Raw genomic sequence first — 16,824 nt, 5'->3', positions numbered from 1 at the left:
ACAGCTTAATTATGGAGCATTGTGTTTTCTTTTTATTTTCAACTTTCATTATCTGTGACTGTCATCTTTCCAAAGAACTCAGTCTCTTTAATTTGAAGACCAGCTCAGATTAATTGTGGTTGTTATTATTATAATAAACATAATTACTATAGTATAATTATTATTATAAGCTGTCAACATGATCAGCTTAAGGACTGATTACCTTCTTCACAAACATATTCCATATAAATATACACACGTATGTATGTATATATATATATATATATATATATATATATACATACATTTAATTTGAAGATATATATATATATATATATATATATATATATATATATTGTTATTATATAGATATTGTTATTACCCACATTTTCCTAAACCTGCAAACCCGGGAAGTTCAACTCGCAACTTAAATATTTAGACTAAAGCAGATATCAAATGCTTTTTAAAAAAATATCTGAAACACTCTATTGCTCAGTCCTTTTTTTATACCCCCGTACACAAATTTACTGGTCAGCCAAAGAAGTTTTCAGTGCATTAGGAATAAGTCATATGTATGTTATGAAGATTGTTTACAGGTACAGAGAAAATGATTCATTGTGAATTAAATTAGTTACAGACATGCTATCCCTGCAATGACGCATCTGACTTACAAAAAGTGTGTTCTCTTGCATTTTCTTGCTTTTTCGGTTTTAAGCTTCTGTTGTGTGGTACATAAAAAGAAGTATAGGTATATTTACATGTATAGAGAACACGATTCATAGTGAATTAAATTAGTTACAGACATGCTATCCCTGCCTTACAAAAAGACGTTCTGCCATGACCTGAGAACTTAACTGAGAACCTAAACAGACAACCCAGAAAATAGCTTGTCAACATGTAAACTAGCTATCAAAAAAGAAAACAAACACGGAAGCAATCAGATAAAACGGTCTATTTACCTCGACGGTACCCTGTAAAGGTTTGAAGTCCAAGATTTTAGTGGTTTTCCAGTCATCGGCAGATTCAAAGGTTTCAGTGTTCAAGGATCTTCCACACTGTTCCACTTAACTCTCATGCCGTCACTGGTTTTATTACTGATTCCATTCCTGATCACGGCTAGTGAACTCTCAATGAAGTGAAGCTCTGACTGAAGACAAATAATGGTAAAATGAAAAGAATGAACAGAATATACTCCCTTTCACACACGCAGATGAGTCACAGTAACACCAAGACAACATTCAAAATTCAAAATCATACCGATATAACGTTATTTGTTTCCATACTGCATCAAATTTTTTTCCAGCAGACATTTTGCAACTCACAACTGTTTATCAGAAATATTAGAACAAGAGCTGATAGGATGACTCACTTATACTAAACAAGAAGAGTTCAAATAGCACTACATACACATTTTCTTTTAAACAGCTGTACTGCATGCACTCTGCACTGTGTCAGTCTGCCTACACATTTTCCAGTAACTCAAAGTTAAGATTAAAGTGTTACATTAACAACTGGCTTATACTAACATTGTTAATGATCATCTTAGGGGGGAAAAAAAATAAGAACATGTGTGTCTGAGTCAGAGTGATCTGTTTTCTTATTGATATTTAATGGGAATTTCCTTTTTAATCAGTGCATGTTAAGAAGTTGACCTACAAGGGTCAGGCTTACGTTTAAGATGTATCGTGGGGGGGATAGAGGAGGAGAACAGACCGAGGCAAGACTGAAGTGCAGGGCAGACTATTTAAATGTTGGAAACCTGCAAAGAAGCCAGTTAGAGGAGCACATTTCAAGAAATCCAGGTAAGAGATTAGATTTTTTTTTCCCCACAGTAAATGCAAAAAATATCCAGAGGAAGACGTTATTAAGGTTATACTTTTTTTTTTTTTGCATGTTTTTATTATGTCTTTGTTTATATGGCTTTTTTCTTTTTGTATATTTAATGAATTCGTTTTTCCTTTTTAGGATGCGTAACATTCTGGCCCTTCTCTGCGTCTTTCTTATGGCAGCTCATCAGAGCACTAGTCTTCTCACAAAGGGAGAATCCATCAGAAACACCATACACAACATTGTAAACATTGCTCAGATAACCCTTGTCCACATTAAGAAACTAAAGGTACCAATATATTGATTATTTTTATGTTAATGCGATTTGCTGTTTATTTTCATTGCGTATACTGTTTTCTGCCTAAATTTTCTCATTGAGGAATGTTTTTATTCAATATTAAACTAAGCTTATGTATTATTTTTTTTTATTCTTAGTTGCTGGCTTCACCGATAGGTGTTCCCCCTCCTTCCATTGTAGGACTAAGTAATATAAGCCATGAGCTTGGAGTTTTGGATATTGAACTGCAGCAGCACCCTTTCCTCATCCAGATTCAGGCTGATGTCTCCAGCTTGGAAGGAAGGGTGCGCTCCCTCGCCTTCTCAATGGAGTGTCCCCTTAAGCCCAAACCAGCAGTACAGATGAATGAGAGTGTGTTCCCAGAAAGCCACCTTTACATGACAGTGACAAAGGTGCAGCACTACCTAGAGGAACTTCTTCTCAACAAGGGCAAACTCAAGCTCTGCTAACAAATTTAAGCTTGATGCATATATAGTAAGCCAGGACTTGACCCAGTGTAGGCAAAGGTTAATTTGTCTTTGTGATGCATATTTTCTATACATATAATTACTACGTGGACAACTGTCAGTCGTTAAAAGCATGCAATTAATTCCAATAATTCAGCGATTTGTAATATAATGAAAAAAACTATAAAGGGCATCTTTTATTTCATACAACAAATGTTTTATAGGGTTTTACAGATAGATTAAAATACTCATATATTTTTTAACAAAATACATTTTTTAATACTTTATGGCAAACTGTTTTACACACGTTTGACATGGTGTGTGTTTTGAGGGTCAGGATGGGAAAAATGAGACACTACATAGTACTTGGAGGTTGTGTGAATAAGCATGATTGTGGTCATTTCTGCCAGTAAATAAAACTAATGCAAAGAATTGCATGGTGCTATGAAACTATTGCCAGAGAAAGCATATAAGACCTTTTGATGACTGTGCAATCTTAACTGTTTTTTAGTGGATGCTTGTCTCAGTGGTCTATTGAGCAGAACCATTAAGCGAAAGGTTATTAGGTTGTGTTTAAAAATGAAATGTGTTATTTTTTTGTAATAAAGTTTGCAATAACAAATTCTGTCATGACTGATGCTCTTCTAAAATTTAAAAGATTTAAGTCATGCATTTAAGACTTTTTTCACTTGTGTTACTTTGATAAAAAATCTTTATTAAAATATTATGTATGACATAAAATACAGCTAAACTTAATGGTACAATGATACAGTTTTATAAAATAAAACAAGCCAATAGATATAATAAATTAAAATTTCATATATAATAATCTACAATAATGGCATTAATGTATATCATATGCTGGGAGCAGCATTTTAACCAGCATAAAGAATTAAGTTTGTTTTTTATTATAAAATGTAGTTTTCAGCTATCATGGCTTTATTTTATTTTATTTTATCACATCAAGCTGACTACTCAGATGATAATAATATATTTACAAAAAAACAACAACAACAACAACAATCCTTTGCTTAAACTTTAAAGAAAAAATTATTATTCTTATATAAGAATTTCTACTAAATTGAATTTAAAAAACAAAACAGATATCATTAGGCAATAATTAGTTCACAATTACCCATATTTCAATCTAATGATTCACTTTCTTCATGAGACACATTCCAATCTAAACACCAAACGGCACAAAAACAGAAACTAACTTACTCATTACTGATTACCCGTGAACTACAAAAGAGCAAGAAGACACTTTAATAACATGCAGCTGTTCAGCAATGAGGAACTACAGAGCAGCCTCTTAGTACGACTGTCTGAAGTGTGTGAGTTGAAGTCAGCAGGACTTCTTTTAGGCTTTTGAAGATTTTTTACTTCTCATCCAAAAGCCACTTTCGAAGAAACAAACAGAAAAACAAAATCTAACCCTCTAATTTTACGGCCATTAAACAACACTAAGCAGAGTATGCTACACGTTTTGAAAATGTTAAAAACTCTGTACCTTATAAGGGAAATGTAACACAAGTCACCACAAATCGATGATGAATAATCACAGCACGAGTGCATGTGTGTGTGAAACGCTAACATAAAAAAGTAAACAGAGTTGAAATTCAAGAACCTTGATAAGGTTTTACAAGGTAAATCAACAGTAAATTCTTACAGATCCACTCTTTTACATTCTAAGAATAAGAATAAGAAGACCTTTATTTATCCCGAGGGAAATTCTTTTGTCACGTACATGCTCAAAGCAGCAGGAGAGACAGAGGAACAGATGAATAAGATATACAATATATACAATAAGAATAGTAGTATACAGTAATATACAGTAGGGAGTCAGTTCTTCATACTACTCAGACATGCAATAAAAAATTACTACATACCTAAAGGGACTAAACACACAAGAGGTGGTGCTTGTAAGCACTTTATGGTAAGTCTGCTTTTTGTGTATTCCAGCTGAGTTTCATGAGATTCCAAAGAAAGTCTAACGATAACACTATAGGATTAAGTTTTTTTTTTTAAATATAGACTTATTGGTGTTCCTTGCCTTTACAGTTATCTACACTTGGCCTTCCTCTGAAAGACGAATGACTGCCAGAAATATCTGTGTGATATGGAGCTGTTTGAGAGCAGTTTGAAAGCATGTTTATTCTATTAACTTATTTATTAAATTTCCATTGATTACTTAGTAAAATTCTCTTTTTTGAATCATACATTAGCCCGTGCTAACAGAGCGTTTAATTGTTATTTCCTGGCGTGAGAGAAGCTTCTGTAATTAGAGAGGAAATGCAGGGTTATTTTTGTGTTAGATAACAGTGGCAGGGAGGAAACAGTGGGTTACTACTAACAGCTGTACTGAAAAGACATATATACTTCTGTGGACCTGTTTTTTAGTGCTTAGAATTATTAGGCATTCTTAACATTACATTGAAGTTTCTTATCTGGTCTAATGTGCCTTTGCTACACAACAATGGCAACAACTGTAAGCTGTTAAGATCATACTACAATAAGAGTGAATAACAGTATGGCTTTTTATCACAGAACATCTGGGATGATGTAGAACATAGTTTTATGAACAATGCCAGGAAATAATCAATAATCAAGCACTTCTGGTTCACTTCTTGTGAGAGTGGTCCTAATATATATGAACAACTCTGAGTAACTGCAGTACATATCATTCCTCAAATGTAACTCACACAGAAGTGGATGAAGAGACCTCAAAACACCATCATAAGCTCCTTTTCACACAGAGAGGGTTGCAGACTGAAATTTTTAAAAAGAAATTCAACTAAAAATATTAAAGTTTTCAAAATGTTTATCTTTGTGTTTTCCTAAAATAAACAGCAAGGGTTGAAAACAGACATACCGACTTCAAAGATGGTTGGAAAGAAGTTAAATGACATAGGTTTTATGGAGTTTATGTTTTACTTACCAAGAGTGATTGTGCTTTCATAACATGAGTTCATGTGAATGTTTGAATTACACTGAAAATAAAACAGAAAAGACTAGAAAACAGGTCTAATTCTAAGCAAACGTTATTGTAAGTCCAAATTGCTAAAATAGATTAAAAGATATGGTTGGAATAAACATGTGTAGATAAGCTAAACTAGCTAAGATGATATGCTTGGGGTAAGAAAAATATTTTTGCTTTAGCACATATATTTTCAGCATTTCTTTAGTATTAGATTTAACTTTGCTACTCTCCTTTAGTTAAAGACTAACAGTAAGCCTTTGGTTGCACTTATACACACATTATAAACCCATTTATATATTGTATTTTTTTCAACTTGGAATAAATTTCCCACTAACTTCCAGGTCCACCCATTCACATTCAAAGAAAACTATCCTTTTTCCACATTATGAAGTACCCGATTTCATCATTAAAAAGAAAAATTTGGAAAAGAAATATCAGATAGACTAAATATCATAATAATAATAATAAAATAAACAAATATATATGTGTATAAAAGTAATTAAAATGACTTAAATGATAAACCAGTTACAAGACTTCCAAGTAATTATTTTTTTGGCCTTTTTTAAGTTTATTAGATGGACACAGTATAGACAACAGGGAGGTGGGGGCAGAGAGAGAGGAGAAGGCATGCGGCAAAGGGCCGCGGGTGCTACTCAAACCCAGGCCGGCCGTTCTCAGCCGTATGGCATGTGGTCGCTCGCTCAACGCACTGAGCTAAACCAGCGCCGACTTTCAAGAAGTTCTTAGTAGAAGTGAGACCATGTTGGCAATTTTTTATATGGAAAAAACTCACAAGTAAAAGTCCTGTTCCAAGCAGCGCAATTGAAATATTTTATTTCACTCAATGTGCAGCAACCACATCTCTGGTAAGAGTACCAACAGTTTATCAAAGCTTTTGAATTGTTTAAAGTGCAAAATAATCCATAACATAAGCACACAGGTAAATAACATCAGTTTTTTTAAAATAACTTAAAATACAACTTTACTTAACAGCAAGCAACAAAAATTCAAACAATGAATATGCAAAAGAGTGTTACGGCCCTGGGCCTTGGAGGAAGTGAGACTGCCCTTTTGTTTATGCAAATCTAAGTGTGCCAGGACTCGTGGATGACTGGCTGCTGGGAGTCCTGTGCCAGCCTTCTTTTATGCAGATCAAAGTGTGCCAGACTGCGTGGACGATTGGCTGCCTGGAGATCCAATGACACTCCAAGACCAACTGACTGGCTGATTGTCTGCACCTGGGAGTATAAAAACGCTGAAGATTCACACTGAGGGGAACTGCTGTGCTGACGTGAACATGCAGTGTCCTCCTCGTCTGCCTAGCATTTGAACTCCGTTTGTAAACTCTGAGATACAGCTGACCTTAGTTTTGTTAGAGTCTTGTGTTTGCTGGCTCAGCTTAGTTAACCCTTAGTTTTTATTCTTGCCTGTTCTTTTCTTTGTGTATTAATTATTTGCCCGGTGGTCTGTTGAACAGCCCCGTCGGTTTTTAGTTTAACGTTTGCAATAAAACCCCTTATTTACTCTGACTTCGTGAGTGGGCTTGTGTATGTTTCTCCCCACCTGTCGCCTAGCAGAGGGGGGTCGTAACAAAGAGAGAAAAAATACTTCTCATTTTAATTAATAACAAAGCTAAAGGAAAAAAAATCAAAGTGCATTCTTTTTTAAATCATAAAACTTATTTTGTTTTTTAATATTTGGTGGTGGTGTATTTTTACCTCCCCTCTTAGATTGTTTTTTTACAGGAGGAAATGGGCAGCGAGTTCAAAAAGTGTTGCAGGGTGGAGAGGTAATCATCTGGGTGGCAGCGCAAGTGGGCCGCATGTATCGACTTCTTCCACTTTCTGCTGTGCACGTCCACTCCTCTCTGTCTCCAGACGTCAATCAGCTTTTCCATCACTGCAGTGTTGCACATTGCATCGTTTTCACTGAAGAAGAAGAGAGCGGGAGCGGTAACTGGGCTGTTGTGGAACACTTGGATGCTGGTCTCATAGAAGTCTGCCGTGTGGGTTTTGAAAAGCCAGAAGTAAAGCATGGCAGTGTTTTTGACAAAGCTCTCAAAACGTGGCACCAGAGTTCTACCAATGCCTGAATAAAAAATGTAAAAAAAAAAAACAAATTTAAAAAAAAAACACAAGAGAGTAAATAGTTTAGAGTTTTAAAGCTTTACTCTTATGTAGGCCGTGTATCAAAAATAACCTAGACCTATATAGCTAAGTCCTAAAATGGCCAGCTGTAGGGCAAAATCAAATATTATTACCTCCTTTTTAGTGCTTTTGTTGTGTTGATGATCCAATCCAATACCTGACAAGTAATGTCATGGCTTACCCTGTAGTCAAACACACCAACAAGTCTGTGCTCCAGTTCTTCTGATTGCAATTCTAGCCTTTTTCTTTGTAACCTAACGTAACTCTAATTACCAGGTGCTTTGCGTCCATGTTGTCAGAAGTTTACATGCATCATGGGCATGAATTTGATGGAAATTTTGCACTTCTAACAGACTTTTGATTTCTTCAAAATGTTCTTTTTCCTCTTTGGAATCTTTAAGGACTTCAAAAAACAAAAGAGAATTGGGTGCACATGTTTGAATTTATTTTAATTTAAATAAATGAGGTTTTAGATGGTAGTACAGTAACTACACAGTGTGAATGCCAGTTAATTTTTTTTAGAAAACTAGACAGAACTAGCGGCTTAGATAGAACCTGATAAAAATCCCAAATGTTAAATGGATAAACTGCTTGCAGACACAGCCCTAAAGCCGATTAAAACAAGCAGCTAGAGAGAACTCCTGACAAACTGGAGCAGTGGGTCGATCGGCTAATAAATTATGTAAAGATCTGACACACGTATCCAACACAAAAGTGAACTGCAACCGAATATACTAGATCACTCTCACTCACCTATCGCCATGTGGTCCAGTGTGCCGACCACTAAGCTGTCATAGATGTGTCCCATCATCCTCTGTGCCAGGCCTCCATGTTTTTTTGGTTCTTGGACAATGTGGGTGAGGATTTGAGTGAAAGTGTAGCCACCGATGGAAGAAGCATGAACCAGCATCACCCTCCCTGCGAAGGGAGGGTTCTCCAGAATTTTCAGAACCTCCAATCCATACTCAAGCCCCCATCGAGGCCACAGGAAATGCATCACACTGCTCTGAACCAGGAGGACATCCATGCCACGGTCCAGATAAAGGTCCCGGTACTTAGCCATTCCCCCTGGTTGGGCTCCAAGCCAGGAGAAGAAAACCAGAAGTGGACGAGAAGTGGACGAAGAATATGATTGTTTTTGGTAGGAGACAGATGTGTTTGACGGTGAATCTGAGAGGAGTGTAGAGGAGGCTTCTGCAGATGGTGAAACAGGGAACGTGGGGCAAAGAGCTGCAGAATCTTGAAAATTTTTGGCAAGACATTCTGTTTCGCAACCTGTACCAGTGAGTGGAGTGTAATAATAGGTTATGCCATTGCAGATCGTTTTGGCTATTAAATGTCGTCTGTTAACTTTATCCGACTTGGTTGCATCAGTCCTTATGAGGCTGAAAAAGAGGCCAGATTGAAACATGAATACTTTCCACAGTTCACCAGAGAAACATCACAGAACAACAGACTATAACATTCACTTGGCTAAGGATTTGCAAACATATCCTCAGAGGACCCAGAGAACTCAAAGACTGATTATTGTCATTATCTGTTGTGACTGTCACCACAAACAGTAATTCATGGAGAATTCTTTGAGGTTAAATTAACTTTAATTCCCATCGTAGGACTGAAATTATGGACAAACAAAATGACTATAATAAAGTCATCAGTATGGTTTTAAAGGAAGGAAGTTTATTTATTGTGCCAGATGGCCATTTGTTTAACTTCAATGTAAAATCATTTTACCTTATTTAATGCCATCATTTCCATTTTAATGACATTATTTTTACATAGCCTGTGAGTGCAGTGGTTCACATGATCAATTTTCCATGCATTAGACTCAACAGACTGTTTATTTACATGCGTTTTTAAAAGACTTAATTTATATTGGAAACATGTTTACTGTGTTAAGTTTTATTTCTAGATGATGATGTTGAAGCCATGTAATCATCATTAGTGGACTACATGCAACTGAGATGCATAGCAGGCCAAGGTTTTTGCATGTCAGTGTGCACTTCCCATTTGAGTCTGGCCCATTTTATGTGTAAAATTATGTCGTTTTAAAGGAAATAATACAAGAAATCAAATAACTAATTGGAGGTTGTTCGCTACTATGGATGACGGAAAGGAAAAGTCAGCTGTAAACCATCTTCTTGCCTCACCTGAATGAGTGTAACTTTACCAGGTTGTTAATTTGACCTACACAGAAAACACCTGATTAAAGTGACACATTCACCCCTTCATTTCATCGATGGATCCATTTCCGTGATCACAAAAACTTCACGCATGGCATTTAGCTATATATTTGGCTTTATTGTGTCACCTCCTTGTAATTGTACTTTTTTAACACCTTAGACTTTTATAAACCGTAGTTTAAGTCAATTTTGCACCATCTTTCTTGGCTCTTTACTGGTGGTGCTCTATAGCGACACGCTGGCAAAACGAATGCGTGACCTTGGTTGTTAATATTTTTTACTGCGTTCTTGACGCACACCTAAAGCTCCACGCCGATCCACTGATTACCGTATTGTTTGAACATGTGATTAACAGACTTTAGGAAAATGATCCACACATAGCATTACAGCTTGCTTTATACCTCTGCTGCTTTTACCAACGCGTGCACTGAGTGAAGTGAATCCTGGGGGATAATTTCAGAGCATTACTGGGTCACGCGAGGACACGTCACATCTTTTGACTACCTTTGTTTCAGTGGATATTCGTGCAAAGAGCAGTAAGCAGGGCATGCACAAGTAATGCCAAAACAACATGATGTATCTGTCTACATATATATAGATAAACACATATGTATATATTTATATTTTACCCTGTGGAGAACAGCAGGTTTCCCATTCTGAGAGACTTAGGTGTGTCCGTCTCCTCCTGGTATTCTGAAAAAAATTACTTCTGAGAGTCGTTTAGATCTGCTAAGGCGTTATAACGTAGCAACGGATAACCCCGGATGTTTGACTGACAGTCAAGAGTCCGCCTCTCTTCCACCGGCTCTTGCCGCCCCTTTAACTCCCGCAGTCCTCCGTGAACGGTTTCTTGTCCGCGTGCTGCAGTACGTCTGCTCGGTCCCATCAAACGAGCGGAAACAAAGCGCATAAAAGATCGCCTAAGACACAATGTGAAAGCAACAACTATTAGTGATGAATAATATAAGACGAGGTGTTCAATAAAAATTCTTGTTTGACCCTTTAACATCGGAACACGAAGGTATTTATAGCGTCAAGGGCTCAGTGCACCTGGATCCCGTGGCGATAACGCATGCCTGTCGGGTCAGTGTGCTTCTGTGCTTCCCTATTTAGCCACATGAAGCATGTGGCTAAATAGGGAAGCACAGAAATCCACAAGGTTATTTGTTCTGACATACCAACCAGTTAACTCCAAAACGTCTGATGGGCCACGAGATGGAGCCAGAGAGCCACATAGATTTCAGAGAAACAACTTTGTGCTGATGCAGTGGGTGGCACTGACACGGCAAAAAGGTTGTATTATAGTATATTAAATATTCCCGGTAGCTTCATGTTGTGCACAGTTAGTTGTATGTGTGTGTCATGGTGTTAGTTTCCTGTTCGGGATTTCCCTGTTTAATTTTGCAATTCTTAGTCCGTTTACACGCTTGCCAGTTTTGCTTCCTGTATTTGTTGTTCTTTCCCCCTTTTCTGATCGTTTGTCCTCAATACCTGTCACCTGAGTTTAGTCTCCCTCACCTGTTCCCTATCAGCTGATTGCTCACTTGGGAATAAATGTACTCCCAGTTTTAATTTGTTTACTGTGGAAAGTCCCCTCCCGTGTGTTAATTTGTGTTTGAGTGTGAACTCTGGACTATGTCAGGGACTTTAGCTTTTGCCTGCTCATCATTTTGATTGTTTGCTACATTATATGATTCCCCATGTATAACCTTTGCCTGCTTTTTGTTTTTGTTTTTTTAATTATAATTATTTCGACGTTAAACTTTAACTCTGTTCTCTGTGTGCCCTGCATTTCCATCCTCTTCCTCCATGTCTCTCAGAATAACCTGCTATATATGTTTATTATGTGTTGTCGTCTTTGCCTTTCTTTACGACAAATTGTTCTTACAGCAAAATCTAATTTTGTAGAGTTATTTTAGACAGTGGGGAATTCCAGAATCTAGAAAGCTATGCCAGCAACATGTTGATGTAATTCATCCTTTAAGAAGCTTCCAGATTAAAATTGTTACATCCTGCACAGTAAGACAGTATTAAATATGTTTTATCTACACAAAATATAACAGATATACCAAACTCAGGCATAAATACCTGAATTCAAAATTATGTAGAGTTCAAGAATCTGAGTCTATGTTCTTAACTTTAAGTTTACATTTGAGATCGTCTCAATGGGGATTCCAGAGAAAGTGAGCCATGGCTGTCCTCTGACAGTGCTTTATATGTAGGTAATTTTAAAATGTCACACACACACACACACCGCTACAACACCTTAAAATTTTCCAGGATATCTGCTTATGTTTGAAACCCTGGTTTGGGTGTGTTTACTTGTGGATTACTCCAATATTCCGATCATTATTGTCCCTTTGAGCTAACTGGCTATGAATGGCATGTAACAAACAATGTGAGAAAATGTTGCCTTAACATAACTGTAACCAGTCAGTGCAGGGTGGTAAATATAGTCCATGTAAATAGAAAACAAATTCATTCATCCTCAATGACTGGAATAACTTCCAGAATGGCAGAAACACCAGAAATCTATTCAATATCAAAAATATAAACACACTCAACTAAATACCTGAGTTTCTCATCTGATGGCAAAATAATAATATAATACATAAGATTTTTGTTCACTTTTACAGACTGCTCTCTTGTTTTTGGCAAACAAGTAAGCAAACAGTTGTCTGCTTATACAGAAGGCAAACATGGAGCAACATTAGTTTCATTTTGCTAAATATATGCCTGTGATCAGAAGCTAGTCCCTAATTTTCCCAATAGACTCTTTATTCCTGCAGCACGTGGTTTCATTAGAGTTTGTTTGTTGAAACGAAAGCTGCCTGCTGTAACTGGAGTTGAAACCAAAACAGTGAAGCTGTAGGCCCCAAAGGTCAATGAGCTGAAATATATATTTAAATTCCAGTATATAAGAAAGAAATTACCTTCAGGAGTCGTCAGGAACAACAGATTGGACTTATAATTCTCTACTCAATTAACTGCACTGACTTCAAATGACTCGCACTCAATAGTTAATATAAAAATATTGATTAATGCAGTTTTAATTTCTGCTCTGTTTGTGAAAACTTGTGTGCAGCAGAAAAAGGCTGCATTGCTTTTCCTGCCTCAGCACGATCACTTTCAGGCTCAGTCAGGCAGAAAAATGTTTGAGTCCCACAAAAACATAACCCTCACCCCCCAGGCCATGTGTCTGTGGTATTCTCATCACTAGCTGGCCTCCATCTACCCTACACCTCTCATTCCCATCTAATGACATCCTCTTAGGACACCCCCCCCTCCCCCCCCCTCCCCAAAACTCTCCCTACACATAAAAAGAGGTTTGCAAGGACCACCCCCTATTGCAGCCATACAGATTCCTGGCCTTCCCTTTCTGAATTGTTTCACCATGGGCTCTATTGTCCGAGCAAAGACAGAAAGTTGGGAGGAAGAAAGAGAGTGAAGAGAGGGGAAAATGTGCCCTCTCTATTCTTTGGGTTGGAGGCGTCCACCCACATCAGGGTGTGGAAATTCCGTTTCAGCTTCCTGCTTTCTCTCCAAGCCCTTTCCTTTTAGTCCCCTCACTCAGTCATCGCTGTCATGGGTTGTTTTTGGCTTTGTGGAACGTCCAGATTTTAATGCAAAGCGTTATCTGAGGATAACCCAGGAGCACTTTTACTCGTAGTAGGTATGAACATGTGGCAACATCATTCAAAGCTAAACAATCACAATAGAAAAACAACGCAGAGTTAAGCAAACTGAATACTTATAGGGAAACCTGTATTTTTCACACACGCACACACACACACGCGCTGCAGGTAATGAGTCAATGAGTAATAAGGGTGAAACAAACATTAAAGTTATGGTCAACAGAACCAATGAGCTGAAAGATGCTAAAATTTTCTATAGGCCTGAGGGGACTGGTGTAATGATCATATTTGTTGCTACTTTTGTGGTGCAAGTTGTGTTACTTAATCCATGATTAATTATGCCAAGAAAGCCGTGTTAAACAATATGAACCTTTATTTCCCATTCCTTAATTTCCATCAGTCTCACTCTCCCACCCAGGCCTTTCCAGCTTTCAAGATTCTTGAAGACTGTGATTTGCATTCACGCCATGCCCAAAGGATGTTATGGTTACTGTTACGATGTAAGACACCTGTCCTTATTAACCAATTACATACCAAGAACCAAGGACATTTGATGGGATCAGTCTTCCTCACTGGTATGGAAACCATGTGAAATCTCCAACCATACAGTCACTGATTACAGATACCCAGCAAACACTGAGTACAGCAAAAAAAAAAAAATTATCCATTTAAAGGTTTTTGCTTGTGTGTGTGTGTGTGTGTGTTTTCTTTTTTAAATCTGTAGACTATATTGTTAATTTATCTGCTGAAAAACTATAAAGTCAAAACATTAACAGGAAATCTTCCAAATACTTGATACTACCTAATACCTAGTGTGAGGCAGTTGCTAATGATAGTGAGTTACATGAAGCTAAACTTGACCCCTATCAGCAGCCGTTACCTTTGAAAAGTAATCTCTCACTTTCCCCTCCTGTCCTGTCTTTCAGCCATTGTACGTTTGCCTAGCAGGCATACTGTGAGACAAGCTGCACCGAAACAGTTTGTGTTTGCTTATACTTTATATTACTTCACCACTTTAAAAACATACTCTGTTTATCTTCAGACAGGTTGTTAAGTGTTTGCTAACATTTGCTTTGTTGCAGTGCCTTCAAGTGTCCATAAAATCAGTTGTCATTAAATGTAAATTGAATTCTGGAATGGGTGCAACTGCATATGAATTCCAAAAGATTAAAAGTTGTGAACAGATGGTGCATGGAGCTATATGGCTCCAGGAGGAAAAGTAGTCTGGTTGATAATGACACTAAAATGGGAGAATTAAAAGTTCTGGAAACAGCCTGAATACAGACTGTATATAAAGAACTATGATAACAGCGACTACTGTTTTCAAGTATACAGTAAGCATCTTTGGTTGCTTCCATCTTGCACTTTTGAAACCAGATGGTGCATGAAAGAGTAGACCTGATTAGCTAATGCTAACACAAGCTAGATAGCTTAGCTAGCTGTCGCGTTAGTAGGGATTCAAGTTTAGGCTGGTAAAAATGAAACATACCCTGCTTAATGGGAAAACTGTAACCATGCAGAGAGCAAGCAAGGCTGAATCTGACTGACAAATCAGTAACACATAGCCTGCATTATTATCTATTTTACTTGTTACAAACTAAACATTTATCAACCCTTTAAGACCTACCATAGAACCAAGTCCGCCAGAGCTTATATTATATTTTTACATGTTGTTGTGCCATTTTTGGGAGCATTTCAAGTTGATATACATCAATACAACCATTATAGTCCAAATTCTAATAATATGTATGCATTAAGTGCATAATAATTACATAAATTGCAAAAAAAGTGCAATAAACTACAAAACAATTGAAAATAGTTTTTGTTTTTTTAAACATATATTTCTAGTTAGAGGAATTTAAGAGGCTTAACCCTCAAAACTGTAAATACAAAAAAGTTGCACAAAATAGTTTCCCACCACAGGAAATTTATTTTAAGTGTCTTCATAGTTTTATTTTTGAAATACACCAATTTTTATATACTGCAGGAAAAACGAAAAATAAATATTATAATGCAAATTTGCAAAGAAAACAGCATATGCATCAAAATAAACTATTTCCAGCAGTGCAATATGAGTCCTAAGCATCCCAGAAACGACACAGAAAGTCATAAAGTCAAACATAACTTAAAAACTCAAAAGGCCATCAGGGCTCAAAAGGCCCTGATGGTAAAAAACTACATTTCCGCAAATTGACGTCACTTCCGGTTTCGGGCAGGTCATGGCGGACATGCGATAGTTCGTGCTGATGGACGTAGGAAGTGTTACAAACAGCTGCTCAGATCGGTAAAGCCTGTTTCTGGAATATTATTTTTTTGTTGCTTCAAGTGCATTTTATGCAGTTTTTGCAAAGCTATATGTGGAAGGAAACCGTGACCGAGGACAAACTGATGGCATAAGATGTAAGTACAACTCCTCCGGTTTCATATGCAAAACAAATTATTGCGCTAGCTTATGTGGTTGCAGTGCTACCGGGATTTAAAAATAGTAACGCAAAATGGAGCGTGCCCGCTGCCACCGGCTTTAATAAAAAGAAAGAAAATAATGATTTTAGCAATATATGCAATGAGCACTTGGGGTATTTTCAAACTTCTATCCAGTCAACCTGATTACACTGGTTTCACCTCCAATCCTTCGACTACATTAGTCTTTTGCAGATATCTATGTGATTGAGGTATCACACTGGCACAAATTGATTGCTAACTAGTCTGTCCCAACCAATTTGTTTACAATAAATACGTTTTTCATTTGCTTCACTTTAAGCGATCTTTAAATTGTTGATGTTCTTCTGATTGTCCCAAATGCTTTGCCAAGGGCATACATTATAACTCTGTGAGCGCTCCAGTGAAAGTGAAGATAACACATTATTTACCCCACAGGCTTGTAGCAAAGAGTGTTGATTTGTCCACCAAGGTCATCTCCGATGCTCATCTAACAGCTCTAATCAGCCATATCAAATCTGGAGCAAAAACTGTGAACATCATAAGAACACACATGAGGATTGTACACACACCCACACCCACACAGAGAGCTTGATTATAGGTTGTATTGCATATTGGGCATCTTTATATTGGACTTTTCCCTCAGTCAGATTGTCTTTATGGATTATTTCAAAAGTTGTACTTCATCAAGACTCCCGCTGTTCCCCACATTGTCTTTTTTTTTTATTTCAGCGAATTGCAGATCACAGTAAGAAAAATGTGAAGCATTATTATCAAAGACGGGGTAAAAACAAGCTAACAAAATACACATAAAACATTCTTTTAGCAAAATAAGCACAAGTTCAAAAATCTAAATTTAGTAATTGTTTATGTGACTAAAAGTTTAGGGA

The 16,824-nt window shown here is 37.0% G+C and overlaps 2 protein-coding genes across 2 annotated transcripts; one reads left to right on the top strand and one right to left on the bottom strand.

The window, feature by feature from the left end:
- The first annotated feature begins 366 nt into the window (after window positions 1-366).
- On the top strand, window positions 367-3,131 carry lepb (leptin b). The gene is made up of 2 exons (XM_085386991.1): window positions 367-2,095; window positions 2,242-3,131. The coding sequence occupies exons 1-2, from the start codon at window positions 1,658-1,660 to the stop codon at window positions 2,551-2,553; spliced, it is 750 nt and encodes a 249-aa protein (XP_085243117.1). The 5' UTR covers window positions 367-1,657; the 3' UTR covers window positions 2,554-3,131.
- A 9-nt stretch (window positions 3,132-3,140) lies between these two features.
- LOC146649935 (transmembrane protein 53-like) lies at window positions 3,141-10,964 on the bottom strand. The gene is made up of 4 exons (XM_085386990.1): window positions 10,911-10,964; window positions 10,490-10,780; window positions 8,431-9,062; window positions 3,141-7,618 (listed from the first exon to the last, which is right to left on the bottom strand). Exons 2-4 carry the CDS (start codon window positions 10,513-10,515, stop codon window positions 7,257-7,259), a joined length of 1,020 nt encoding a protein of 339 aa, XP_085243116.1. The 5' UTR covers window positions 10,516-10,780; window positions 10,911-10,964; the 3' UTR covers window positions 3,141-7,256.
- Between the last annotated feature and the right edge of the window lie 5,860 nt (window positions 10,965-16,824).

Source organism: Rhamphochromis longiceps, linkage group LG17 (genome assembly GCF_057381845.1).
Source record: "Rhamphochromis longiceps isolate RC_006_pf linkage group LG17, R_longiceps_female_GT1.1, whole genome shotgun sequence".
Classification (NCBI taxonomy): Eukaryota; Metazoa; Chordata; class Actinopteri; order Cichliformes; family Cichlidae; genus Rhamphochromis; species Rhamphochromis longiceps.
Note: the sequence above shows the minus strand (reverse complement) of the source record. Positions and strands in the feature narration are given on the sequence as shown.